Source organism: Diadema antillarum, unplaced genomic scaffold, assembly GCF_040938485.1.
Source record: "Diadema antillarum isolate AM-2024a unplaced genomic scaffold, OU_Dant_1.0 seq00000900_RagTag, whole genome shotgun sequence".
NCBI classification, from domain to species: domain Eukaryota; kingdom Metazoa; phylum Echinodermata; class Echinoidea; order Diadematoida; family Diadematidae; genus Diadema; species Diadema antillarum.
In genome coordinates this window covers 498,891-526,371 of record NW_027271760.1, presented here as the reverse complement: position 1 = coordinate 526,371, position 27,481 = coordinate 498,891, and the positions used below count along the sequence as shown (strand labels likewise).

Here is a 27,481-nt window from a genome sequence, read left to right as displayed (position 1 = left end):
TTCATTTTTTTTTTTATTTGGCGAGGTAAGATGGTAAGTTTAAGTACCAAGAAAACAAAAGCGCCGGCTTTTGTTTTATGAATGGACACACAATTTCTGTAACCTTAAGAGTAATGGTGACCTATGGTCTTTACCAGAATAATGTGATTATCAAATGACCTGCTAGATCTTAAATATCAAATATCAATGCAAGTTACAATTTGACGCACGTTTTTGCAACTATTTGACAAATAAGCAAATAAGCACATAAGCTATTTGAAAAATATGCTAATTTACTAAGGGAAATGATTGTTTGTCAAGCAATAAAAACAAGTCCCCTGCAAGAAATTCATTAATTTTAATAACGATAGTTTGCTGGGTTTTACACCTACATGTGTCATGTTGGTTTGGGATTGGTTATAACGTATTGCACAGATAGTTCAAAGTCTAAAGTTATTTTAGACCTTTTATTATTGTGGCTGGCTGACGGGTCATGTTAGTATTTCGAACTTCATCGTGATCTCACCACGACTCTTTTCTATGCATTCTATCACTCGTCTTTAGCTAGCAGCCATGATGTGGGCAGCGATCCGGGTTTTGAGCTTGTATCTGGCCGTGTCGAACGGCCTAACCGAGGAGCAGGCAGCCTTATTCGTTACTTCGGGGGAACCCGAGGAGAACACACAGCTTGTCGGTTGGGTGCGGGTCTCCTCGAGCGGTGATGATTGGCTTATTGAATCCAACAACATCCCCGATCACGGCACTGGCGACTTTCCTGGCAGGGGAAACCCGAACGCTATTCAGGAGCAAGATTTCGACTTCTACGTGGCGAAGAATCCACAAGTGGCGTCGGATAGCACCTGCCTACCCCCGGGTCCCATCGCCATCGCCACCAACGGTATCGTCATCTACAACCCGTGGGACAGCGACCAGGAGAACGCGGTGGAAGGCGATGGCGCGGAGGTATTCGATGGCTGTGATGGCCATCCAGATGGGAATGGACGGTAAGGATTTGTGGGTTAGTTTCTTTCGTATTTGTTTGTTTATTTTTACAAACCAATCTGATTTGTCCTTAACAAAAGAAAAATCAGCGTGCAATTAGTGACTTCTTAAGGCCGACTTACGAAGAACAATTTTTACTACCCGGAGGTCCCTGCAGATGACCCGCACGTGAGAGTACCTGGCACGTATCTCACCCGTAGTCGCACGCAAATCTTTTCACCCGCAACCATGTTCAGGCCCTGTCACACCTTTCCGGGCAAGCTAGGCGGGCTTGTTGCGTGTAGGGATTTTGCAGCATAGCGGACAATTTCTGAGGGCGGGCAAGGATTTGGGCGAGTCAGTGCATGTGTCTAACTTGTTGGACGCGTTCTACTTAGTTTCTACTTGCGGGTATACTGTGTGACCTTTGTACCAGTCGCGTGCGGGGCTGACAACTCAGTGAAAGAATTCCTCTGAAGGAATGGCAGAAGTCCCACAGATTGTCATTATCTTGCCTGCATACGGGGACTGCGAAGTACCTGTGTGGGAGTTGCCTTCGAGGTGCTGCCGCTAAGGGCCTCCTACTGTCGTTCTGCGTGGACCACTCCGGGCATCCCCGCGACTCACCCGGAAAAAGTTTTGATCATGCTCAAAACTTGGCTGCGGTTAAATCGGACTTGCGTACGCACCTCCGGGCAACTACAGGCGCTAGGTACTGTCAGGTGCGGACCAACTGCGGAGAGCTCCGGGTAGCAAATTTGTTTCCCCGCAAGTCAAGCCGCAAAACTTCCCCAGATACGGTATGACAAGGCCTTGAGCATGCTCAAAACTTGTTCCGAGTGAGTCGTGGGGGTTCGCTCGCAGAAGTAGGCCTACATGCAGAACACCAGTAGGAGACCCTTACCGGCAGCACCTCGCAGGCAATCCCAACGCAGGTACTTCTCAGTACCCGTAAGTCGCTGGTAACAGAAAACGGATCGGTTTCAAAGCTCTCACGCAGGTCACACGGAATACACGCAAGTAGAAGGTAAGTAGCACGCGTCTAGTAGGTATGAAACAAGTGCGAAACTCGCAAACATTCTCGTGCTAGAAAATCCCTCCTCGCAACAAACCCGTGTAGCTTGCCCGGAAAGATGTGACACGGTCTTAGTTATCTCGGCCCTTGCCAATCAGAGGCATTGATTTTCTTTGAAAATTCAGTAACCATAATTTTTGCGGATCATATGAAATCATTGTTCAACACAAGTTAATTTGTCGATAACCGTCAAAGAGGAATGAAGTAACCTTCGTTCAATAAAATTCTGCGAAGTTGACGTAGTTAAAAAGATATGTTTTAAAGACCAAATAGCTTTGAGAGACACAGGTTATCCGATTGAATTAATCTTCATTTCCTTCCGGCCAAGAATAGCACCCGTCAGCGAATAATGCCTTGAAGCGTCCGCTCATTAGTAACGGTCAACTCCAGTTGAAATTCTTTGGCTGCGTGTGTACTTTATCTTTTAGTATGATAATAAGAAACCACTTGTTTGAAATTTTCAAAAGCATACAATCACAAGAGGAATTGAAAGCATATTCGATGAAAATTGGTTTTGAGATAACTGAGATATTCTGAAACAAAGCAAAGTAAAGTGGTATTTTGCCCTTTTTCTTTGCTTTTGCTTTTTGTGTATTAGATTTACTATATGTTTGCCTCACACTGCTATCAATATGACATACATGATTACAGCAAAATTTGCAACTTGGTAAATACTGGTGGGACTGTTAAAATCTACAATTGGAAAAAAGGAAAATGAGAAAAAGACGATAAAAGCCAGAGGAGATTGGAGAATCAGCGTTTACTAGACAAGACTCTTGAAACCTGATTAACCCGTTCCATACTGAATTCTAAGAGCCCTATAGACTTAATACACATGCCATAGGGAACGGGTTAAAGTTTACGATATACTGAAAACATCCTTATCTGAAGAGACAATTCTCGTTGTGTTCAGGTATCATTATCATCGCCAACCATCTGGCTGTTTGTTCTCCGTAACTCCCGGCGTTCCATCTCCGATGATCGGCGTCGCCTTCGACGGTTTTGCCATCTACGGACCCGTCGACGAGAGCGGCAACTTGCTGACTTCGAGCGATCTCGACGAGTGTCACGGGCGCAACAACAGCGACGGTGTCTACCAGTACCACACCACGGCCGATTTCCCTTACATCCTCGGCTGCTACAAGGGAACACCTCAGGGAGTGAACAAACGCAGCACGAAATGCTTCAAAGCATCAGAAGCGGACGCCTATGGTAATGTGGGAAGCGCACGCGTCCAGAGTGTCTCAACTTCAACCACAACGGCACCAACAACAACCACAACGGCACCAACAACAACAACCACAATGGCACCCACCACCGTGCCCATCCCGACGACCCGCCGACGAACTAGGACCCGCACAAGACGACCGGCGCGTCGTACTCGTCGCTCCCGTTCCTCTCGTCGTTCCGCCAACATCTTTTAGGGGAAGATATGTCAGTCGCTTACCAAACTATTTTGGACATACTCCACTTTATCGCACAAAAGTTTGCACGTGTGCAAGAGTAGTTCGAGTTAAAGTGATTTTCATTCACTTTTAAGTATTTCCTTCGGCATGTTTTCACGCACTTGCCCCTATATTTTTGAAAGTAGACCGAGATTTTTCCGCTTCAAAAAGCGCCTTTTGATTTATGTTGATCTAGTGACTCCTCGTTACAGTACGCAAAAATCTAATCCCATAACTGGAAAATGTCGGTGAGGTATGCTGGTGAATGAATTCCGAGGAAAAGCGTTAAAAGGGGGATATCATGTGATTTCACCACTCTCTGTATGTTACGCAATTGGTGGGTAAATTAGGTAAGTCAGCACAATATTGTATTTGAAATGAGCTCACCTTAATCCTACTGAGGCCTTCTTACCTTAGGGCAGGCATGATTTGAAGATAGTAGAAAAGATGTTCTCTTCAATCATAGTTGACTCGATTCATATTAGTTCAGGGTAATTCACTGCAATTTCATCAATTCACACGTTCAAATTTCTTTTTAATTTCTTAACCAAATAAACGATGCAATCAATGCATAAAATTTCAACACAACGAGATAAATAAAAGCCTTGGTCTTATTTTCTGATGAATATTCTATCATCATATTATGAATTCATGATTGCACCTGTCTTGATAGTTACCAACTACTAAGATATGAAGGTAATCAATTGTATTTGCTTGAGGCCCTATGTGTATGCGAATGTGGATCTGTGTGCTTGAGTGCGTACGTACGTATGAATTAATGTGGACGTGTGTGCGTTTGTGAGAATGACTGCATAATATGTATGTGAGTATGCATGTGCATTGTGTATGCAACTTTGTGTATCCACAATAAAAGGGTAGGTGTGAATACTAATCAAAACACATCAATCAGTGAACTCATTTTCCAAGCTTTCACTAAGTTACTAGTAACACATGACCATTCTCATTTCATGCAGTTACACAGTAAGAGGTAAAGTAAGACGAATATATATATATATATATATATATATATATATATATATATAAAGATGGTCTCGGCATCTTTCTTTCCACCTCATGACTCTTTATTGCTACAAACACAGACTGATATCAAAATATATCATGACTTCATGTCTTAATTACGTGAAACGACAGATACAAGATTTGTGATAGAATATTCTATATAAACATTAAATTTAGTCTATCATGTCTATGTGCCTCTTTAAGAATAAAACTATCTGACATCAAAAACTATTGCAAAATTCACGCGCTGCACAAAGAAATGTTAATCTATAATTTGTACAAGCAAATTTGTTCAGTCTGTTTGAAACATTTTATGATATCAACATGCATTTCTCATTCACGTAAAACAAAACTATTATGAACCCTAACTAGACAGACATGTAAAAATGTTAAACAAAAACAACAAACAAATAAACAAACAATTTACCCTAATTTCTGGAGGCATACATATTCTTACTATAAGTTATCGTATATATAGGTTGTGATGTTCTCCCTGTTGGTGATCTATATGGTTCTTACCTAAGTATCGTATTTGTAGTTGAGAAAACGGCTCTACTTTTCTTTTTCATTCAATCGCTGTTTTTTAAGCAAAGAAAAAAAAACATTTATAGATAGAGTTCAAAGATTTGTCCCACTTTTCCATCTGAGTAATTCTGACCTAGACACAAACACTGCGATGCGTTGTGAGGATTCTACTTCCACCGCTAGGCTTAGACTCCTAATGTGATTATAATGATACGCTCACTCTGAAAGTATTTTTATCTCTTTCATTCTAATTTGCTACAGGTGATGCATTTCCCTCCTCCTTATCAGTGTCGGCACTTTTGATGCATATCAATTGATATGATTCTCGAGAAGAATCTTCCTCATGTAAAATGTTCGATATTTTGTCACGATATGAATACAACATTGCAAATACAGTACATACACTGAACATGTTAACGGCCAACTGAACACTTGAGAAAATGCCAACCAAAACTGCATTTGTGTTACTACTGTAGCAACTTACTACAATTTTTTTACAGGAACATTTCTACGCTTAGCCTATCACTATGGCAAGTGCTTACTTTTGGTGTACAAATATAGGCAGAAAACGTACTTTCTGCTTTCACACTGTACAGGAGAGTGTTTCTCTTCATTTCAGAAATCGTATAATGAACAACGAAACTGTCATGGTTACCACGGCAAAGCAGTAGTAATGTTTTGTTCTGTTCTGTTCTGTCCGCTGGCTTATGTTCGTCAAAATGATTGCTTTCAGACTGTAGTGAAAAGACTTGACCTTCTGAAGTCGTGGTACTGTAGATTCAAATTGTTGCTGAGGAGTTCATCATCGAGTTGGTCGCAAACATTGTTGGCGTCAGCGGAGCCGTTACGACGCCAGGTCAGCGTGACAGTCACCGCCTGACTGCGGGTTACCGGCTGGTTGCAGCCCTGGGCGCCACTTCCAGCGGTAGCCGAGAGCTGCGAACTCGGCTGCTCAAGAACGATGCTAGTGTGCTGGAAACGACCTTCAACGATTCAAATAAGAGGAGAAAATGTTTAAACCTGATTAGCTGATTCATTTGTAATTTACTCATTACTTATTTGAAGAAATGAATTTGGATTTAGTCATACTGAACAGTAAAGTACACCCAAAACCAAGGAGCTTTGACTGACTACTTGTGACAATAATGAACTGACGGAATTGTTAATTTTTTTACCCCTACTTTAATTTCAATGTTATCAGTATCATTTTTGTTGTTTTTATAATTATTATTCATATCATTATCATCAGCAGCAGCACTGTCGTCGTCGTCATCATCGTCATCATCATTATCTATTTGTCGAAACTTTATCAGACGTTCTCCCTCATATTATTTGCAGTGGCTCATCATCTACACACGACACACTTTTGGGTTTTGTCACAACACCATTTATGGAGTTGGGGGGGGGGGGGAGAGACATCCCACATGATGAAACAGAGATATTTATGGGCAGTAGTCAATAAATGTGTATTAAAGGGTGTTTATCCAGGTGTGCAGGTCAGCGTTTCTACGATTCTCATAAAATTTGCATTTGCAATTTTATAACAATGTGGCAAAAACGTGCCGATTTCATATTTATTCATTTTTTGTTTTCAGTCCGTAGGTGTTACAAAGGCATTAAACTTTCCTATAGCGTGCTGAAATGTTTAAATGGGAGTTAAACTCTTCCGGTTGATCCGCGCCAAGCTTAAGAGGGTATAAAGGCCGTTTCAACAAAAAAGCGAAGGTTTCCTGATGGCATAAGCAAAAATGAAGGTGAGCAGTGTTAGAACTTCACTTCTCTTCATGAAATAATAATATGAATTACTATTACAACATTTTGGAACTGCACGTGTTTCCTTAGTTGGCACATGCAGTCGACTTTGTTATTGATGGAAGGATGTAGCATCCATGGATTATGTTCAGTTTCAAAAAGAAAAACGAGATCAAGTTTAAGAACAAGGCAACGTTAAAATAATGGAAGCATTGATGATTGCAAGAACAAGTTTTTACCAATGATTCCGTCGACGGCAGAAGACAAGCCCCTGTTATCGAGAACATTGAACTTGAAGGCGTGAGGTCGACTTCCGTCAGAAGTCGCCGCCAGCCTTTCGTTCACCACCTCGAACGACGTCCCGTCGGCCAGCGTCACCGCAACCGAGCGTCCAGTGTTCTCCAGCCTGTTAGCTCCGAAGCTGTACGTGGACGGTATCCCCCAACGCAGCTGGCGTACGGAGTCCACGTCGATGCCGATGGGGTTGAACTGGAGGCGGTGTTGGGTGCGCTGAGGTCGGTTGAGCAGGACTACGATCTCGCCGATGAATGTGCGGTCGAGTCCATGCCCGAACTGACCGGACTCTCCCGTTATTCTTCCGTTCACGTATATGCCTGTGATCACGAAATTAGGCACTGATTCTAACTTTTCTGCAGTAATGACAAGCTGAATATCTACACGAACAATCTGACAAGGGATCTTATAACAGCTTATCTTTATAACTTTCTACCCTTTACTTTTAGACCGTTTTCTGTGCTTTATACTTCAATGGTCATGGATAACATTTGTGTTGCCAGTAGAATATATGCAATTACATTATCATCAGTAAAGATAACAATAAGAGATCATTAGGTTTATTGAATGTCGTCGTATCCTTGAGTTATTCTTATGATACTGGGAATCAATTTCATATGGTTGTACCGGAAATAGTTCCTGAGAGGTTAACCGGCGCCGTACGGTGTGGTCGTGGCATGCACTATGCGACTGTACGAGTTGGATAAAGAGTGCTTGACTGTCGTAGTACCGGTATGATCAATAATCCATTAGCATGGTCAACACATGGAAAGGTCAACACATGGACACACAGGTCGAATGCTACATAAACAATGCATATCTCCACAAGCACTCTCTATGGAGCTATCGCTTAAGCTAGTATCTCACCAACGGAGACGTCTCCGCGACGTCTCCAACTTATCAGTCGCAGCAGTAGCGGAGACGTTTTCAACATAAAAATGGATTGCGGTCTCACCAAGGAGACTTCTCTGAGACGAGTTATGACAGGTGTCAAAAAATTTCAAATATGATGGAGCCGCTGCAGGATCACCTGACTTGATTTAGGCAGGATGTCAGCACGCAGATGGTCACGTGGTTTCTAAAGTAGGTCAAACAGCGTCAAATAGAGTCGCGGAGACGTCTCTGCGACCTCTCACCAGTTTTTCTGGTCTCCAGTAGGTCTCGGCGACGTCTCTGAGACGTCTCTGAGACATCGAGGAGACATCGCGGAGACGTCTCAGAAGTCGCAGATATAATTAGTCTCCGCGACGTCTCTGCAACTGATGGAGACGTCTCGGAGACTTCGCGAAGAATCGAACATGTGTAAATTTCTTGCGACTCCTCGGAGACTCTGTAATTTTCAGGAGACGTCTCTGCAACTAGCAAAATCTGGAGTCGCGAACTAGTCGCGAACTAGTTTCAAGTCCGGTGAGATACCCCCTTTAATAGTCACAGTGACATGGGAGCTTTAGATTTGCGACGTGGAAGTTTGAGACGACGATTGCGTTAAACGTTCTCCTCTCTCCCTGCGACGTGGTGCAAGTATCTTTAGATTACAAGAGGACGCAACCTATAAAAGATAAAACAATGCCCCACTATGTTTAGTGCATCAAATAGCTCTCTACGTCGTGAATTGAGCGGACTGAAAATAGCCCAAAACGTGTGGTGAAAACTCAGACGACGGGAGATATAAATAGATCGATTTTGATAAGCAACTTTGCGCATGCGCAGAACAGTTTTTTCTTCTCTCCGTGGACGTCCGCGAAAAATGTAAAGCTCCCTATCACAATGTATCATCTACCTTTCAGACGGTCTTCCAAGAGCCTGATGACGTCATCGATCTGCGGGTCTTCGTCGAGACAAACGGTCACCTCAACTCGCGGCACGGCGATGTTGAATCCTTTATAACGAAATATGGATATAACGAGTAATTGACGTCACTGATTATGATTGTGACATGTCACAGTAAAACAATCGTTTAAATTTTGACGATGTTAATTAAGATTAATCGAGTCTTTTCATGCTTTTCATTGTTTTCGACAAGTGTTAACGGGTGACGATGGGTCTGTAAATCGTCTTTCACCTTTGGAGAAACTAAATACGGTATTACAATTATATGACGAAAGCGAAGGTAAATTTATTTCCTTGCAAAATTCAATGAAGTACAGTAAAATCAAAGAAAACAGATTATTTTGTGAAAACCTAAGCCCTCTGAAACGAGCTTGCGCCAGTCCCTCCACGAAATCACGCCAGACCAACTAAGTGAAATAGACAAACACCTCAACAATATTAAGAAAATACATTTAGGGCATCAAACCCAACGAAGCGAACAAAGTCTGCGCCTCTCATACCTGCAGGTAGTGGGCTGGGGACCGGGGCAGGAGGCGGTGAGACGACCGTCAGGTTTCTCGCTAGAGACTGTCGGGCGGTGCGGGGAAGCGGAGAGTTTATGAGTCGTAGAGCAAAGGGATTGACTTCGCTGGAGTGGCCTCCGTTTCGCCGAAAGACCAGCGCGGTGTAGGGGTTGAAGAATCTATCAATTGACAATTGGCGAATCTTTTTCATCTTTTTCTCAGCAATTTTAGTAGTCATATACATTTGATTTTTTTAACGAAGTTCACTTTTTGGTAGTATCGTAGTGACACTACATTTGCTACTGCGACAACTGCTCAGGTCTTATTTTTTTCCAAGGACTTAGGGTTAGGGTTAGAGTTGTAATAGGGTTTTACATTTAGTTTAGTGCGAGGATTAGGATTAGGGTTAGGGTTATATAATTTTGTGGGTAGCATGTATATGTTCGGCTTAGCGTGCAGATATTTCATGGGATCAATGGTTGCAGGAGCAATTGTCATAGAACCTCAAAAACGGCTTTATCAAAAGGGAGCTTGTCATACAGTCAGTGCGTGACGTTTCTTGTGTTTTTTGAGAGAAGACGCAATCCAATTTCTCATAGTTATAATATGCTAAACAATACAATGTGCATTGGAAACAGTTGCGAATGACTCATTTTAGTGTCTGGAGATATATCCATCCAGGATGTCATTTCTAATTCTAATACAATCTGGTACAATGCAGTATTATATCTGATACCATCTCCTTAGATTCCCAGTAAAAATGCGCAAAACGATTGTGGACCGAGGAGTCCTTGGCCAATTAGTGTATCCAACAGCATTTATATGATTGAAACCAGTATGGCAATTACATCAAAAAGGCACTACAGAGATGTATGTTATGCACATCTATTATCAAGCATTTCATATCTTTCTAAAAATTGCTGCTTCACATCAGTTTACAACATAATGCACCCTAGCGGTTTCTGTTCTGCACACAATGAAGTGTTCGGATACATTCGGATATGATCGGGAGGCAATCCGTGATCGCTCGTCACTCGTACCTGTGCTGGACCGATTTGTCCCGGATCTCTCCTTCACCGACCATGCTGTACTCGGGCGTGTCTTCGCTGAGGGCCCTCTGTCGGCGGAGAGTCTGGATTATGTGGTAGGCCCAGATGCGCTTGATGACGTCATCAGGAACGTCGTCGTCCAGCAAAAACCGCGATGGGATCTGGCAGAAGAAGCATGCAATGTAAATTACATTTCAACTTTACTCTTCACTGTTTATTTGTGAACAATTTGCAATAGGATTCAGGCACATAAGCAACACTATGTCACTGCTTTGTCATATTTGTCGTCGGTTTTTAATCATACTGGCGTGTTGGACCTACAAACAAGAGAAAATAGTTGCTTTTCAGCATAATTCACACCTAAGATTTTAACATATGAAAAAAAAACCAGATCAATTGAATATATTGGCGACAGGTGTAAAAATATAAGTATAATATTCATGCATAGTCATGTTGTAAGAGGGAAAAGCTTTTTAAGATGTAAGTCTTGACATCGCGAATTCTTACGAGCTCTAAGGACATAATTATAATTAAAGTTATTCTGGTTTTTATTAATGTAGGGCCTACATAATAATGTTGTTGTTAAACTATTACAGAACTTTTAGCAAAGTATCGAAATTGGCAGTTATCTTAAACAAGACGGTCTGAGAGTCTTCGAAATGCACAAATTTAAGTCTCCTAAACTTACATGTATATTACCCCGACTTCTTAAGGTAACGTCATCGGAAGCCGTCCGCGCGTACACGTAGGAGTTGAGGGTGTTGTACGGGAGGTCAGGGTTCAGTCGTCCCACTACGAGCAACTCGGAGCCGTTGAAGTAGTTTGGAAATGCGCGCTCACTGAGAGTATTAGGCATGACGCCGCGCGAATACCGAAATTCCACGTCATGCAGAAGGGGCGTGGCCACCTCGAGGTAAAAGTTTTCAAGTAGCTCTCTCGCGTCCGCACGCTCTGGAATGCGACGAGCGACTCCATGGTTCTATAGAAAAAAAAACATTACGGATCACGGTTATAATATTTTATTTCGCAGGGAATTAGTACATATTCGATTATCGTATCGCCGTATATGAGTAGAATCCGAGCGATGCGAATCCACCAAAGTTGACTTTGCATACTTTTCATTCTTATATTGGAAGAACAATCATGCGCCAGCTCTCGTAAAACATACATCAAACATGACACAAAAGGTAACAAAATTACAAAATGTCAAAACGGCACAAAACGTACAAACATGGCCAAGAATGTGTCAATCAGGTGTCAATAGGACAGTACCGATGATTAAATCTTGTCGACGGTGTGACTCTTCAACGACTACACATTCTGTGAAATAGGAACATGTTTGATGTGCGGTAAAGGCGTGGAGTACCAGTCCCTCCTGCACTACAGACTTGCCTTACAACAACAGTGGGTCACCTCATAGAATTGTGACTTTCACAAACCTGTAGCGCCAGACGGGTCAGGAAAGGGAAGTCCACGTCGGCCCCGAAGCCGAGGCAGAAGAGAGAGAAGTCGCCGCCGATGGCCTCGTGGACGTTCCTCTCGATAATGGCCTTGTCGGTCTCCCCGTGGTTGGGGTTGCCGTCGGTGAGGACGATGAGCATGGAGACAATCTCCTCGTCGGGGGCGTGCGTCTCGCTCTCGGCTCGCAGCATTCTCACTCCCGAGATGATGGCCTTGTGGAGGTTGGTGTCTGGTGGATGGATGGAGTACACAAGTGACAACCCGAAAACTGTATCAATACTACATATTCCTATGATATCATGTCATGTCTCTTCATCTACATTTCAGAATATCTTTGTCGTCATAATCATCAACACGTTGTTGCATTGGAAGGTGACTATGATAGAAAGAGGTTTCTTTCTAAGAAGCAGATTTAGGCAATTTGTAATATATCAATTTTGGTAACCACAAGCTTTGATAACATCAAGAAGGCATTTCATTACTATTATGAAACGAACGCTTTGAGCAACCCATAAACAACACAGGAGGCACCGTTCAAGTATGCTTCATATCTTGTGATGAAATATTACATCAGGGTTCTCGTTTGGGGGACATGCAATGAAGATTTCTGCCACTTCTATAAGCAGTACAAGGAACAACATATTGTTACGAAAGAGCAGAAATACTGATAAGGTCTCTTTTAGCCAATAGCGAACGATCACGTGGTTAACAGACTCACTGTCCATCTCCTGTAGGTTACGGACGAAGCGTTTTGCTCTGCGAACATTCTCTCTGGTCGAGTACAGCATGCCCTCGCTGTCCAGGTAGTGGACGTCGTCGGAGAAGGGCAGGATGTTGAACTTGTCCGTCTCCGACATGTCGTCCAAGATCGTCGAGAGGGCGTCCTTCACCTGGGCCAGCTTCGTGCCGGCCATCGAGCCGCTGAGGTCGATGACGAAGACGATGTTCTTGCGGAGAACGGAGAGGCCGGACGGGGAGAAGAACTGGACGAAGTGGTCGTTCAGCACCTGTATGTGATATTTCAATGTTTGTGGGAAGTAAACGAATATCATTACACTTGCATTATCATCAACAGTTGAAAAAACTCAGGGCTGTCAATCAAAAGTATCAAAAAATTATCTTACTTTCATGCTCATCAAAAATCATTTGCTTGCGCCTTGTCAGTTTTATACGTTTTCACCCCTCTCTATCCATTTTCTGTTATTAAGACCACCGTACTGCGTATGATTATTTCATAAGTCCCCTTGGTCCACTACAGGAGTAAGAACGGTGTCCCACGACGTTGGAGCAACTATAATAAAGTAACCCTCTAAGTCTAGTGCAAACGCTGCCGAGGCTCACCAGTGAGCTTCTATTTAAAGTATTAAAAAAAGAATCCCGACTCACTTCAATATATCCAGCGTTGTTACCATGCACTACGTCGTAGCGGACTACGTAGTCGGCCATGATGCCAGTAGGGGACACGCCCATCTGCTCGCGACTCCGAGGGGAATACCCTACCTCCCATCGGCCGGTATTGCGTCGCAGAATGTTGCGATCGAGTCGGATGGGACTCGTCGGGTCGGACTGGTCGAGCAAGAAAGGTTCGAGGTGGGCGATGCCCTGCGGCTCGATCACGATCGTACGCAGATTCATTACTTCGACAACCTGATCAACACAGCCATAGAAACTTACATAATAAACACGATGATGTCGAACTCTGACAAAGTATCTTGTTACATCGTATATGACTTCTCTCCAAAATCTGTTCAGCAATTTCTTGTATGTTTATGGTGAATATAAAGCTATCAGATTAGTTTGTAGTCTTGTCTAGGGGATATCACGAATGAAAATGACTTTAGATTCTTAAAGAGAACAAATTCTGACAACATGAAAGTGCATGACAACGTGCAGTAATAATACTCTGACTCCATTAAAGTTGCCTAGGAAATGTATGTGTAGCTGAAAATGAATATCAAGAGAGAACGAATCGAATTTAAAACCACTTCATGAAAACGAAGCATTGCAACGTTCCTAACAATCCAGTCAGATCAAAGCAGACAAAATATGTATAAATGGACTATGTCATACGAAAGTTTCAGCCGGTTCAGCTGCCAAGTGTAGGCAAAGGTTCAATACGTTACCCGATTGTCTTCAGTCTTCGATGTTGTTGGTCCTCAAAAATGTGCCATGTCAAGTACGAATATTATCATAAACTGATAAATCGCAAACATTTGTATGTTAAGAGGCGCATAAGGTAAAAATACATATATCATGACGAAATGACACCTCTTGAGGATAGTATTTTGATACCTGTTCAGGGAAGACGCCGATCTTCTGCTCGTAGAGCCCCAATCGCCTCGGAAGCAGCAATTCGTAAGTTAACCTGAAGTACGCCCTCTCCATCGGCTCCACAGGTACTGATAACACCAAAAGGTTGTTCTCAAGATCTCCCCTTGGTATACACACAAAAAAGAACCAAAACAGAAATCAAAACAACAAAAACAATTATGAAATAATACTGTTTTCTGGACAAGAGCATGGAGCGTGCTCCTGTTACATTACTTATCTATTTGTTATCTCTTTCTTCACTAAAACCAAAAGTGATTTATTGGCAATCATTGATAAAACACAGCAAAATTATATTCATATTAGTAACAGTAGTGGAAGCAGCCTTGAGGAGTCTACAGATTTTATATTTCATCAACCATTAAAGTCGGAAGGTAAAGAATTAGTAGTAAATCGCTGGCAAAAATTGAGACAGAATCAGAACATAGGTCAAAGCACTAAACACTAACAATTCTGTATTCTAAGTATTCCTCCTTACATAACGATACCATGATTCTTCTGTTTTGCATAATCTCTGCCGTAAGTTAATTCGCATTGAGGCACAAAATAAATCTTAGACTATACATGACGTCATTGGAGAACAGTCATCCTATATCGTGCTTGCGGAATATCGTACCGTGAAACTTATGAACATGCTCATTGGATGAAAGTCCCTTCAGAGTTTTGCAGAAAGGATTGAAACGCAAGAATGTCCAATGGGGACTCATGTTAAGGGATTCGGACGAGATTTCAAATCTCATCATACACATACAAGTTATAGGCGTAACTTGATACAGAAAGAGCTATCAAATGCAAAATGGGTATCCATTTCCAAGGCGCAATATCGTACGGAGTCCATCGCTTTATCGTTCCGAAATCATGTGGCTGATATATCTTGTGTACTGTGACACAAAACTTACAGTGGCGAGAGAATGCCTCCGCTTCTTCCGATTTCGAGGTTCCCCAAACCCAGCCCTGCCGTGTCCTGCGGGTTCGTTACTTCGCTGCTGTACTCACGTCCATTTACAATTCTACGAGGTAAAAAAAAAGACCCACAAAAAACTTCAGAGACAGAAAATTAATGACATACTCATCATTCAAGGCTGAATAATTGTTGTCTTCAAGATTTAAAAAAAAATGATTTTACAGTAACTGCAATGGTAAGGTAAGGATAAGTCCAAGATTTAATGTATTGTCAGGGTCCTATATGGGGACGAAAAAATAGACAACTGACAAATTTGTCAGAATTTGAAAGAGTATATAATGTCATTACAAGAAATGTTAAGAAAAGCAAAGACGAACTAACTCTGATACGGTATCTGGCACAGTGTTGATTAATATCGATGTATCGATAGTGTATCCTAGGCACTTGTTCATATACCATACAATGTGTCTTGTGTGACAGTTTCTCTCATATCTTTGTGAGATGGACATGTCAACTTATTCACTATCTCCCGTGTTTTCGGTGACAGAGAATACGATAAGAACATACATCACAAAAGAAAAACTTTGATGAAAGAAAGGACCGAGACATGACACCGAATTTACTTTGACACCATCTGAAAGAACTCTACGTCGAGCAGGGTCCTGTTTCATTAAATTTTAGACTAAGCATAAGTCAAAGATATCAAATAATAATGAAAAAAGAACAAACAAATCAAACACCACTTTATGCGTCATTTTAATTCATATCTAAACGCAAGTGAAGTTTTTATGCAACACGACCCAACTTGTTTTAATATGTATACGTAAAAGACTCGTGTTTATACGCTGTCATTCTTTTTTTATTCTGTGGCTCTAGTGAAAAATAATCCATACAGACATGACAGAAATCATGCAGTCACAAATTTATTTTCCTGAGCATCGATAACAATGTCATGAAGTGTGTGATTCGAAAAGAGTCGCTACAAAATCCTATTTTGTAGAGACAATCGGTAATGATTTGTGTAGTTGTTTTGCGACTTACATGGTCAGATTGGAGATGAAGGCGTCCTCGGGAATCTTTTGCTTGAAGACGGCCTGGCCCGGGCTTGAACCCTCGTTCTGCATTTCGACCTGGATGGTGGTCACGGCGTAGCGCAGTACGATCACGGACGTGACGTCGAATCGAACCATGTTCACGTTGACCTACAACGGCATGAAGCCGGGAAGCACGACATGACATGATTAATAATGTTATCCCTGGCACCACTGTATCACTTACTCCAAAAATACATTGGTCGTCTATACATTGGTCGTCTGCCTCGCAGCCTCCCGGGTTGGACAATGGAAACAACTGTCTTGCGCATGTGCAGATCACCACTTTTTATTTTATTTTTTTGCCTAAATAGCGTCGCCTCAGCGTTCGCGTCGCAGACTCAAAACCTCAACCCTTCAACTCTCACTAAAATATCTCTGATTTGTGTGTGTTTTACCTCGTTAAAAGGTAGTTCTTAGCTGGGAAACAATTTTCGTCAAAATTTGATTTCAAAGCATAAGCATATGCTTCTTAAGAGTATCCCACATGCACTTACATCATTTTCCATGGCGAGAGGTGCGTCTTGGATCTTCACAGGAGGTTGGGTTGGCCCATTAGAATCTAGGTGATGATTGTAAACAAGATATGTTTGAAATTGATTGAGTTTGATGATTGTGTATAGGTTGTCGAGAAAAGGTTAGACAGTAATCAGCCAGGAAGCTACAAGAAGCGATGATAATCTACACAATGAGTACGAGTATTCTCAATAGAAAGTTACGTGCTCCTTTGCCCATGCCCCCCCCCCCATATTTCAAAGAGGAGTCATACACTGTAATGTACAATAAATTGCTACAGACTTGAAAATTACCAATAAACCTAGCTGTCGCCAATTCTGTTGTTGCTTTCTCGGAAGTCAAATTTATTGCAAGGTGATTTCTTAAGCAGAACAATGACTGCAGTACCCCGAACAGGCTATTCCCAAATAAGGAGGTTAATGAAGCGGTGTAAACCAGCAACGTTAAAACCAATACTTCTTCACTCATTGGTGTAACCAAATGCCTTTCAACAAGACAATGTTACGTTGTATGCACTTGAAAAGCAAGCCATTCATTTCACCCTGAAACGTCCTCTTACGACTTACACAAAACGCATTTCGGCATATTGATTTACTTTGCCAATTAGAATAAATTTTGTGCAAGCAGTGACAAATTAAATTTCCTTCATGGTATATACTGTTAAATGCTGGAAAAAGATCCTTTACCAATTTGTCACTAGAACATGCAGAATATTACGTGATTTCTGGCAAAGAATCATGGGTCATTCTTACTGATAGCGTCCTTCAGGAGATCACGGGGGCTGTTCGCCATGCTGTAACCCGGAAGCGGAAACCGGCCACTCGTGCCGTCAAGAGGTTCCCCGGTCCGCGGGTCCGACAGCGTCATTGGGGTGAGCGGCGTGACAAGATTGTGCTGTCGGGCCAGCGTTATAATGCGGTCGGCAATGGCGCTGCGCTGGCTGTGGTCCGTGCTCTTGCCGTACTGCCGGATCAGGTCTTCCAATCGCTTCAGGACCCAGATTCGCTGGACCACGTTAGGCACAGTGCGCCCATAGCTGAGTTCTGGTGACGTCCTCTGACATGACATGGGCATCAAAATAACATCAAAAAAGAGAAAAGGGTACATTTTTAAACCACTCCGTCAATAATAATTCTTAAAAAAACAACAACAACGAAACAAAACACGAAACCAAGAACGAATATCCTGAGAGTGTTCATTATTTCGGTTAAAGGGGACCTCCGGATGATTTTCAGACTTTTACATCTGAACAACTATAAATTAGTCAAACTGAGTACAGAGTTTCAGAATTTATAGTGATTGGGATAAGTAATGGGAATGTTTTCAAAATTTATATGAATTGCAATGAACAAGGAGGATGACACGACAGCCTCACCTTAAGAATGCATGAGTTGGGGCTCAAGGAAGCAGAATAAAAGAAGGTATGCATGGATTTTTCACAGGTGAACTTGTCGAGCAAGCGGTATTGTAATGGAATTACACTGCTACATTTCTGAAATATATGAGGCTCTGATGTCATCATCACTGTTCAGTTAATTTGTTTAAGATTTTCAGTTGGTTTCTCTGCTCAAGGACCACAATAAATTCCATGGATCTATACATGGAGCTGTTGATTTATGTACTACATGATGTGAAATTATGAAAATCGTCCGGAATGCCCCTTTAACAAGAAACTGCCTCTTGCATACACTGCGATATATCAGGTGGAGTTACATACCCTGATGTCTGTATTCCAGCGCTTTTGTCCAGGGCCTTCCGTAGAAGTCAGATCGACCACACCTCGCAGGTTGCTCGACGACGGGTTGTCGTACAGCCGACCTGCCACCACGAGCTCGGAACCGTCGAAGTAGACTGGGAATCGCCGGTCTGTGAGACTCTCTGGATTGGCCACGTCACCGGGGTATCTGGGAAGTAGGGTAAAGAAAGCACGAAAGATGATGGGGTTTTACAGCCGCCAAAGAGGATTTGTTTTGGCAGACGTTTGATTGTCTGTTTGTTTATTTATTTTTTTTTCTGTCAGCAATATTGCTTGAAAAGTTATGGACGGAATTTGATGAGATTTTCTGGGTATAATACTCCCGCCGGGGTTAAACCTACAATACAACCTTTTTATAAGGAAAAAAACCCATAAAAGTTTCGCGATCTAGACATTAAAACGGACCAAAACCAATTCCCAAACAATTGAACATTAGAATCAAGAATATTACTTCATAGTGACGTCGAAAAGAAGTGGACGATAGAGCTCGTAGTAGAAGTCGCGCAGCTGATCGGCGGCGCTGGCGTCCTCGTAAATCATCCGAGCGATGCCGTCGTTCTCGAAGGCAAGTTTGACCAGGAGATCGAAATCGGCTAGGCGCCCGAAGCCCAGGGTGTAGAGCGAGTGATCGCCGTCGATGGCTTCGCGGGCGTTGTCGAGTATTTCCTGCGGGTCAGTGACGCCCACGGACGGGATACCGTCGGTGAGGAGAACGATCATGCTCAGGTACTCGTCACCCGGCCGGTTGTATACAGCCTCGCTGTCCAATAGCTCGTCAGCCTTCAGAATAGCCTCGTTCAAGTTAGTTTCTTGATTCAAGTGAAAAAAAAAATGATTGAGTTGTGATCATCAGCTATCTAAGTATGCTGAATACTACAGTACATATAGCGAGATACCAAGATGGTAAGCTGCAGTTGATATGTAATGAAGGATACGATAAAGACATCATCAGGCACTTAGGATCCAAGTAGGAACACAACGATTTACTTCGTTTAAATAGGAAATTTCGAGAGATGACAGGATGTTCTAAAAGCTCACACGTTTCTCCTTGATCTGATAAACGAGTTCACTTGTTCTACATCACATCCGATGTGCCAGGAACGAGAAACTTAGAACAACCTCGTCTATCAAACATGACTGACAAATCGTGATTTTTGTATTTGTTTTATCTTTAGCGAGTTTAAAAATATGCGCAAAACTAATGATGAATATTTGAGCTAAATATTCAGATGGACAGTAGGCACATAGACGGATAAAGAAATGTATCAGAGTACGTCACTGTTTTGGGTTTTCAAACTTAGGAATCGATGACAGATAATTGTTTGAAGTTCGAGATGAATTCATAAACACGACCAGAAACGTAAAAAGAAGAACGAATCACGAGGAAGGACTCACCAGAATCATCTACCAAGCTGTCGATAAACGCCTTGGCCTCGGTGATGTAGCGGGCGTTGGCAGGGGCCAGACGGCTGTTTGCCCTCCAGTACCTCACACCGTCCGAGAAGGTGATGATGCTGAAGTAGTCCCTAGGGTTGAGGTTGTCCAGCATCGTCTTCAGAGCCTCTTTGGTCTGGCTCAGCTTGGTGCCGTACATCGATGCGCTGACGTCGATGACGAAGACGATCTGCTTGTTCAGTACGTTGAGTTCAGAAGGCGAGAAGAAGTGGACGAAGTGGTTTCCTTGAACCTGTCGATCAAAGGAAGATTAAAAAAAATCGACATGATTCATATTATTGATGCTGACAACGATTAATAATAACTCTCTGTTTATTCTAGCTTCGGAAAATATTTCATTTTTTCATGAATTTTAATGACCAGCGTGACCAGTTGAGACATTAGGTCAGTGTAGCTTCTTGCTGCCCACCTGTGTGTGACTACACGACATGATCGAAATTATAGATGCTAACAACGATAAGATAATAACTTTGTGTTCAATCTAGCCTAAGAAAATAAATTTTTCGTGGTTTTCAAAGATCAGCGTGACCAGTGGGTGTTTCCTAAAGCTGTTCTTAAAGTTACGAACAACTTAAGAACGACTGGTGATCAGTTCTGATGTGCTATACTTATCAGAATTTCAATAATGCAGCACAAAACTGATCACCAGTCGTTCTTAAGTCGTTCGTAACTTTAGGAACAGCTTTATGAAACACCCCCAGATGAGACATTGAGGTCAGTGTAGCTTCTTGCTGCCCACCTGTGTGTGACTACCAGCAGGTGTGTGTCGGACGTCGTACTTGATGACGATATCGCCATTGATGCCGCGATGGGAGTAGAAGGCCTGGTCATAGACCGTGGGAAAGAATTGGAAACGCGATCGAGTGGGACCCTCCCGCGTGATTCCCGTGGCGAGGTTGACCGTCTGCGGACCGCGGGAGGTGTCCCCTTGGTACGATGCCGTCATCTCCTCGACGCGCTGCGGCTCCGTCACTAAGACATCGATGCCAAAATTATCCACGAGCTGTCAGGTGAAACAGAATTCGACCAGTAAGACAACTGCATCGTTTCTCTCTTCTGTAATGATCAATGACGTCACAATGCGTAACATTTGAATAACAAGACCAGGGCCCCATTTCATAAAACTTGTTGTCAATGACAATTTACGATTGTTGTTATAAGCTACTGAATTCCCTTTAAAATCTGATTGGCTGAGAGCAAATTCGTCATGAAAATGTGGCAGTTGTTACTGATGATAAGTTATGTGAAACGGGACCCAGATAAAACAGATATTGAAAGAAAGAAATTATTTACAATGGAGAGGGACGAAGATGTGCTATGGCTGATTTTTTTTTTTTTAAATAAGCCATATTACAAGATGGATATTGGTATAGCAGCAATGTCTTTTATGTTCTTTTCATCGTTGATAAAGCATGAAATGTTTTCTAAAATCAGTGAATATACAACATTCAACCAATTTCTTCTTCGTTCATTCATCTATTCATCCATATTATATCCAGTCATCCCTTCAATCATCCGTTCACAAGGTCATCCATCCACCCATCCATCCACACATTCATCTCTCCATTCGTGCTAGCCACCTGCTTACTTGGCGAGGTGACACGCTGATCCGCTGCTCGTACTGCCCGCGCACGCGCTTCAAGAGTTCGTCGTAGGTCAGGGCAAAGGTCACAGGTATGTTTGGTCTCACGCTCGGAACTCGCATCACGAAAGCATCCTTTGTCGGATCCCTAGAGTGCAGGAGGAATGAAACGTATGGATAAACATCGTACTATTTCAAAAGTAATACAGTCTCATAACATGACCATATGTCCGTTGTCATTAAAGGAAACCAAAGCCAAAATGCGATTGTGGATTAATAAGTGAAAGTATCAAATCTACATATAATTCAAAGTTGGAGGAAAATCTGACAATCCATTCAAACGCAGTGAATTATTAGATTTCGGTGCTGTCATCGCTGGATAAGGAGACTACTACAATTCATGAAGTCATGGACAGCAAATAATGAATATACAAAGAAATTGAAATTTTGTTAAATTCTCCTCATTTTTAAAAAATATAATTGTTGTCCATAATGACGTCATGAAGTGTAGTCGTCCCCTTACCAAAGGGTGACGGCACCGAAACTTTAAAAAATCACAAGTTTTGAACGGATTGTCCGATTTTCCTCAAACGTTCACTGATGAACTAGAATTTATCATGTTCTTCTAATATTGCTCCTTTCACTCGTTCGACATTTATTATATGCGTTTGGGTTTCTTTCAAAAAAGGGAGAGGCATTACGGCCAGAGTGGTACAATTAGGTCTATTAAGAACACGACGAATGAACCTGGGGTATGGTGCACTGCAGAAATCCAGAGTCTCAGGAAACATCGCCATGAAAAGCACCATCATTGAAACAAGATGCGAAGGTGGAAGAAGAAGAAAACGACGATGAAGAAAACGAAGGAGGAGATGAAGGAGGACGAGGAAGAGTAGAGGAAGAAGAAGAAGAAGAGAATGAAGGAATTTACCTACCTTCTTGCAAGCATAGCAAGAACCTGTCCACTCGTGCTGGTCGCAAAGACGTTCCGCCATCTGTCGTCGCGAATATTCTGAACTATACCGCGGTATATCTGGCCTCCAACGTTACTGGACAGAAACAATACAGGCAGCCATCACTTTATAGGTGACAATTTATGATCAAAAGAAGCAAGGAAACGATTATGGATCTGTTCCTGTGACATGTGCAGATAACCTTCACAAGAATTCTTTATCAACTAACGTTTGTCTTTCCTACACATGCTTTCAAACATTTTACATAGATATTTTGCTCAAACAAGATTGAAAGAATGAATATGATAATAATAACAATAATAATAATGATAACAATGGTAATAACAATAATAATAATGCTTATTACCATTATCCTTATCATTATTATTATCATTATCATCATCATCATCATCATTACCATTACTATAATTATTATTACTACAATGATATACATCAAACTTTTATTGCGTCAAATCCACTCTATAGAGTGGTCAAAGAGAAAAAGAGGAGACGCCTTGCAATGGCTCCTTAGTGGTTTAAGATTCCCTTATAGATTCTAAAGTCCCATGTTGTAAAGAATTATACATTTTCCACAGCAACTGATCCATCTGATAGAATTAAAAGTCCACTCAAACACTCACACATTAAAGTCGGATATGTAGGCTCCGCTAGGAACCTGCTGACTGAACTCGATGGGATGATTTCGGTTGTCCACGTTTTCATACTCGGCCTCGATCCTCGTTCTTGCGAGGCGCTCCGTTGTGTCCGATTCGACGTAGTATCTCCTTAAAATCACTGGATTTGCCTGATGATGAATTTTAGTAAACACCTTAAGAAAATCTTTTTCAATTCTTTGGTAATTACGGTAGGCTCAATTGTTAACAACAAATATATGTATTATTTACCACAACATTTTTTTTCACAAAATAAACAGTAACGAAGAAAAGAAGAATGTGTTTTTTGCGTAACGTTTACGAAATAAGTGCGACTATAGTAAAGTACTATGGAATACTATTCATGGAAATTTTGAGCAAAGGTGGGCGAAGACTACAAAATTTTGAATAGGCCTATCTATCAATCATCTAATACCATGTCGAAGTGACACCTCACAATAATACCAGAAACATTATGAATATTTAAAGCGTCTTGTCCCTCTCCTACACAGACCGAATTTCTGTCTGACTCGTCGAAATCTATCCGTACTTTTGCCATTTGTTTCACTGCCTAACTTAGACACAACTCTCTTCCTGTAGTTCATTAATTCTTTCTCGATGTATCATTGCCTGATAAAAACAAGACAAAACAAAACGCTGTAAAAGATTTGGAGGATTTCACATTATTCTGTGAACAAAACATATCTATCTTATAAATCTGTCTAATAAGTTAGCCATCTATTTATCTACCTATCTATTCGTGATATTTTTTCCTTCTTTTCCATTTTCTGAAGGTATATGTAACTCACAATGCCGTCTTGCCCGTCTTCCTCGTCAGGGGGATCCGTGGGCCTTATCGTGGTCGTGGCAGGGGCTTCCGTAGTTGTGGTCCTCCTGGTCGTTGTAGGCGCCTCTGTCGTCTGTATTTGCCTCAGTGGTAGGGCGCAGGCAGCACCGCCGATCCCAGCCGCCACTTCCCCAACCCGTCCGTAGAGCGGACCGTTGATCGTCCACTCAAAACCGCTCGGGCGTGTTTCAGTAATCCGTGATACGGTCACCGTACTGTCGCCTCCTGTTGACCCGGAAGTGCCCGTTGGCACGCGTGACAATACCATGTTCATCAAAGGCGTCAGGAGATTGTAGCGACGCCCGAGTTCACGAGCGCGCTGTGCGATAGCTCGCCGGTCCATAGGATCATCTGCCAAGCGATAACGATCGAAGAGCTCGCGCATTGTCAGGAATGCGTAGGTCCGTTCCACAAAGTTGGGCGGTACATTTTCGTCATTAAGAGATGGTGGATTCTGGTTGAAGAAAATACAACATGATATCGTAAAGTCGAGTTATTGAGTGATGTATGTGCGTTTATATTAAAAAAATTGTTATTACCATATCTAAAATAGCGTATTAAAAAAAATCAACAATTTTTGCACCCTAATTCAACAATATTGATTGCTTAACCTCTTGACTCCTCAAACTAATCTCCAATCTCCCCAATCAAATTGAAACTGCTGTTTAGAAAGCGTACGCACACTTTACACTACACTGATTTAAAAAAAAAAAAGTTGTATTGTTGGGGACATAGTTGTCTTTCCTCCAATTGTTAACAACAAATACATGTATTATTTACCACAACATTTTTTTTTCACAAAATAAACAGTAACGAAGAAAAGAAGAAAGTGTTTTTTGCGGAACGCTTACGAAATAAGTGCGACTATAGTAAAGTACTATGGAATACTATCCCATGAACTACTGCTTAAATGGTCCTATCAGGTTTAGTTCCTAAGTTAGCTGTGTGCCCCGTTGTGAGCAGTTCCGAGTTTGAGCAGTAACTTTCCCATATTATGTTGTTTAGTTTGAAAGATGTTAGTCACCCATTCCCTGCGTATGTTTCAAATTAAACTTTAACTATGTACAAAGAACATGATAAGGACATTATTTTGTGCTTTAAAAGTTAAAAGTGGACATTGCCAGAGACTTTGACAAATAATTGATCACTGGTAGGAGAAAAAAGAAACAGAAGCGGGCGTATAGTGGTTATATATACTCGTATTATAATCCCATCTTCAGGAGTTGTGAAGTTTGACGTTCAACTATACTTTGCCGTAAAGACACAGCTAAATAACCTGCAGTCCTGTTGTCATGAGCGACAGCGCGAATCTTCGGTTGGACGGAAGCATCCCGACGATGTCGCGAAAAATGCGAAACGACGAAATGCGTTTCCGGTCTCTGGACAACTTTCGGGTGAGAGAACGGTATCGATGAAGAAAGCTCAGTGGTCTACAACTTGAGGTAGATAAATTAACTTATAGTTTGGATGTGTTAGGGAGTGAAGATGACTTTGGAGAGAGGCGTGAAGTCGCGTTGCTTAAAGGAGTAGACATTTTCGAGCACGATAAAAGTAAAAAGGAACTGAACGATATCGAGAGAGTAGACAGGGTTTTCTTTCTTTCTTTCTTGCTCTTTCTGGTAATGCGGACTTTGATCGTTTTGAGAACTTTCAACTTTGGACGCTCAGGCTGGAAAGGGGATTTCGTGTGTTTGTTTTTAAAATGTCCTGCCTCCTCAAAAGATATCTTATGTTCTTTTTCTTTTTGTTGGTTGATTGATACCAATATTGCTCAGTGCAACATACACAAAGCTTGGGATTTATTCTATTATACTTTCTTATACAGCTCAAAGAACAGCAGAGAGGGAAACAGACAATGGATTGAGAAGCGGAGCAATGCAGTAACGAAATTCTTTTCGGAATTGAAAATATTACTGAAATATGATGAATTAAGTCTACAAATCTTTACGCTTATATACTATATAGATGGTACAAGGAGGAACAGAATAAAGAAAGAGGAGAAACTGCACCGGCTATGATGAAACAGCAAGAAGAAATAGGAGAAGAATATGAAAGAGGAATTTAAAAACCAAAAGAATGAAGCAAATGAAAAGAACGGAATCTATGAGACGCGGAATAGTGATGGGCGTTTTCATTTGTTATGGGTTTTTTATATTCCTATGCTAGTACCTATATTCTTTCTTTATCTTTTTTGTTTGCTAAAATGTCGGCAGGCATTTGTTTGTACTAGGCGACACAGAATTCAAATATAGAAGTTGGCTCAAGGCAGAAAATTACAATATATAACATGTGCATAATATTCAGTGGTGATGTTCCAAAGACGTTTACTTCCCAACACATCAACACTTTGCCCAAATTGTGATTAAGATTAAGGGTTGGTACACTTCAAAGGATAGCTTTGTAGAAAGCTCCTAACCCTATCTCTTTGTATCTAGCGCTTTGTATCCAGTGGAAAAGGCGATCTAAAAATATCAACTATTCTTATTGTCATTCATATCATGTTTAAGATCCCGTGTAACCTAGAAATACTACTTCATGTTAAATAAAGTACTAATGTGATCTTTTGGTAACGTTTGACAGACCTTCTGTGGGGTTCCGAATAGCTATATACTGCTGTCTTGATAAAATGTTATCAGGGTAGTTGTCACTATAATTATAGCCATTCTACGCAGATGAAATCCCTTCTTTTTCAAAACAACGGTGGCTTCCATGATAGATGCAGATCATTTGAGGAGAAAAATGACATGCCCAAATCAGCCACTCGATAGCAGCAGCAGTAGCAGTAGCAACAACATTCCTTGAAATTTTAAGCTCAGATTCAAGCTATCGTGGATCTAAGTTAATGAACATCCCACATATAGTGTGGCCAACTCTGCTCATAAGAAGTAAGACAGACGCATTCTAGTAATTGCTAAAGGTGCAGTTTTCACAGACACAAAATTACAAAATCCAAAGGAAAACAGATTTGACGTTAAACACGCAGAGTGCTCAATCTTCCATCTATTCGAGAGATAGAAAGTGCTTGAGGCTTTGAAAAGGATGATAGCAAACTACGACATCAGAGTGTGATAAAAAGGCAAAATAACAAGAAGTTTCGCCGCGTACAAAGGTGTGTAACTGATATCAATACGTACCTGAAGCATCTCTAACCTTCGAGCGTTCTTGTTAGATTTTTGTGTGCAAAATGAACGGTGCATAGTGAGTATGTGCAAAGAGTGCATTGCAGTGGATATCGGATCAAATTAAATCAAATCAAATAAAAAATATGAGAGATAATAATGATGAAAAGTGAATTATGATAAAAACAATGTCTACAGCGCATGTATCATTATTATCAACACACTTATGAAGGCATTATGCTTATAGAACATTATACATTATGGCATTGTAAATGACTGATTGCTATTGTTAAGAACGAATCTGTTGCCCTCAATCCTATGACGTTGTTTTGGTTTCAAACCGTAACGGTAAAATACCAGATG

The 27,481-nt window shown here is 41.5% G+C and overlaps 2 protein-coding genes across 2 annotated transcripts in view; one reads left to right on the top strand and one right to left on the bottom strand.

Moving 5' to 3' along the window:
• Positions 1–555: 555 nt before the first annotated feature.
• Positions 556–3,459, top strand: LOC139741051 (uncharacterized). Its single transcript, XM_071651639.1, has 2 exons — positions 556–983; positions 2,949–3,459. Exons 1-2 carry the CDS (start codon positions 556–558, stop codon positions 3,457–3,459), a joined length of 939 nt encoding a protein of 312 aa, XP_071507740.1.
• Positions 3,460–5,754: 2,295 nt separating this feature from the next.
• LOC139741064 (uncharacterized) overlaps positions 5,755–27,481 on the bottom strand; it is a 36,110-nt gene continuing 14,383 nt past the window's right edge. The window contains exons 11-33 of the mRNA XM_071651651.1: positions 27,134–27,160; positions 23,962–24,453; positions 23,141–23,304; positions 22,482–22,595; positions 21,553–21,694; positions 20,704–20,967; positions 19,905–20,196; positions 18,961–19,318; positions 18,471–18,657; positions 17,506–17,809; positions 16,735–16,799; positions 16,188–16,348; positions 15,142–15,252; positions 14,207–14,348; positions 13,301–13,561; positions 12,633–12,921; positions 11,893–12,143; positions 11,142–11,432; positions 10,445–10,614; positions 9,402–9,583; positions 8,852–8,950; positions 7,017–7,391; positions 5,755–6,008 (exon numbers count right to left, since the gene is read on the bottom strand). Of these exons, the coding sequence (XP_071507752.1) occupies positions 5,755–6,008; positions 7,017–7,391; positions 8,852–8,950; positions 9,402–9,583; positions 10,445–10,614; positions 11,142–11,432; positions 11,893–12,143; positions 12,633–12,921; positions 13,301–13,561; positions 14,207–14,348; positions 15,142–15,252; positions 16,188–16,348; positions 16,735–16,799; positions 17,506–17,809; positions 18,471–18,657; positions 18,961–19,318; positions 19,905–20,196; positions 20,704–20,967; positions 21,553–21,694; positions 22,482–22,595; positions 23,141–23,304; positions 23,962–24,453; positions 27,134–27,160 (4,995 nt within the window). The remainder of the gene's footprint in view (positions 6,009–7,016; positions 7,392–8,851; positions 8,951–9,401; positions 9,584–10,444; positions 10,615–11,141; positions 11,433–11,892; positions 12,144–12,632; positions 12,922–13,300; positions 13,562–14,206; positions 14,349–15,141; positions 15,253–16,187; positions 16,349–16,734; positions 16,800–17,505; positions 17,810–18,470; positions 18,658–18,960; positions 19,319–19,904; positions 20,197–20,703; positions 20,968–21,552; positions 21,695–22,481; positions 22,596–23,140; positions 23,305–23,961; positions 24,454–27,133; positions 27,161–27,481) is intronic.

Coding starts and splice junctions, on each gene's coding strand:
- LOC139741051 (XM_071651639.1), top strand. CDS start 556: ATGTGGGCAGCGATCCGGGTTTTGAGCTTGTATCTGGCCGTGTCGAAC. Junction 984..2,948: donor CATCCAGATGGGAATGGACG/GTAAGGATTTGT, acceptor CGTTGTGTTCAG/GTATCATTATCATCGCCAAC.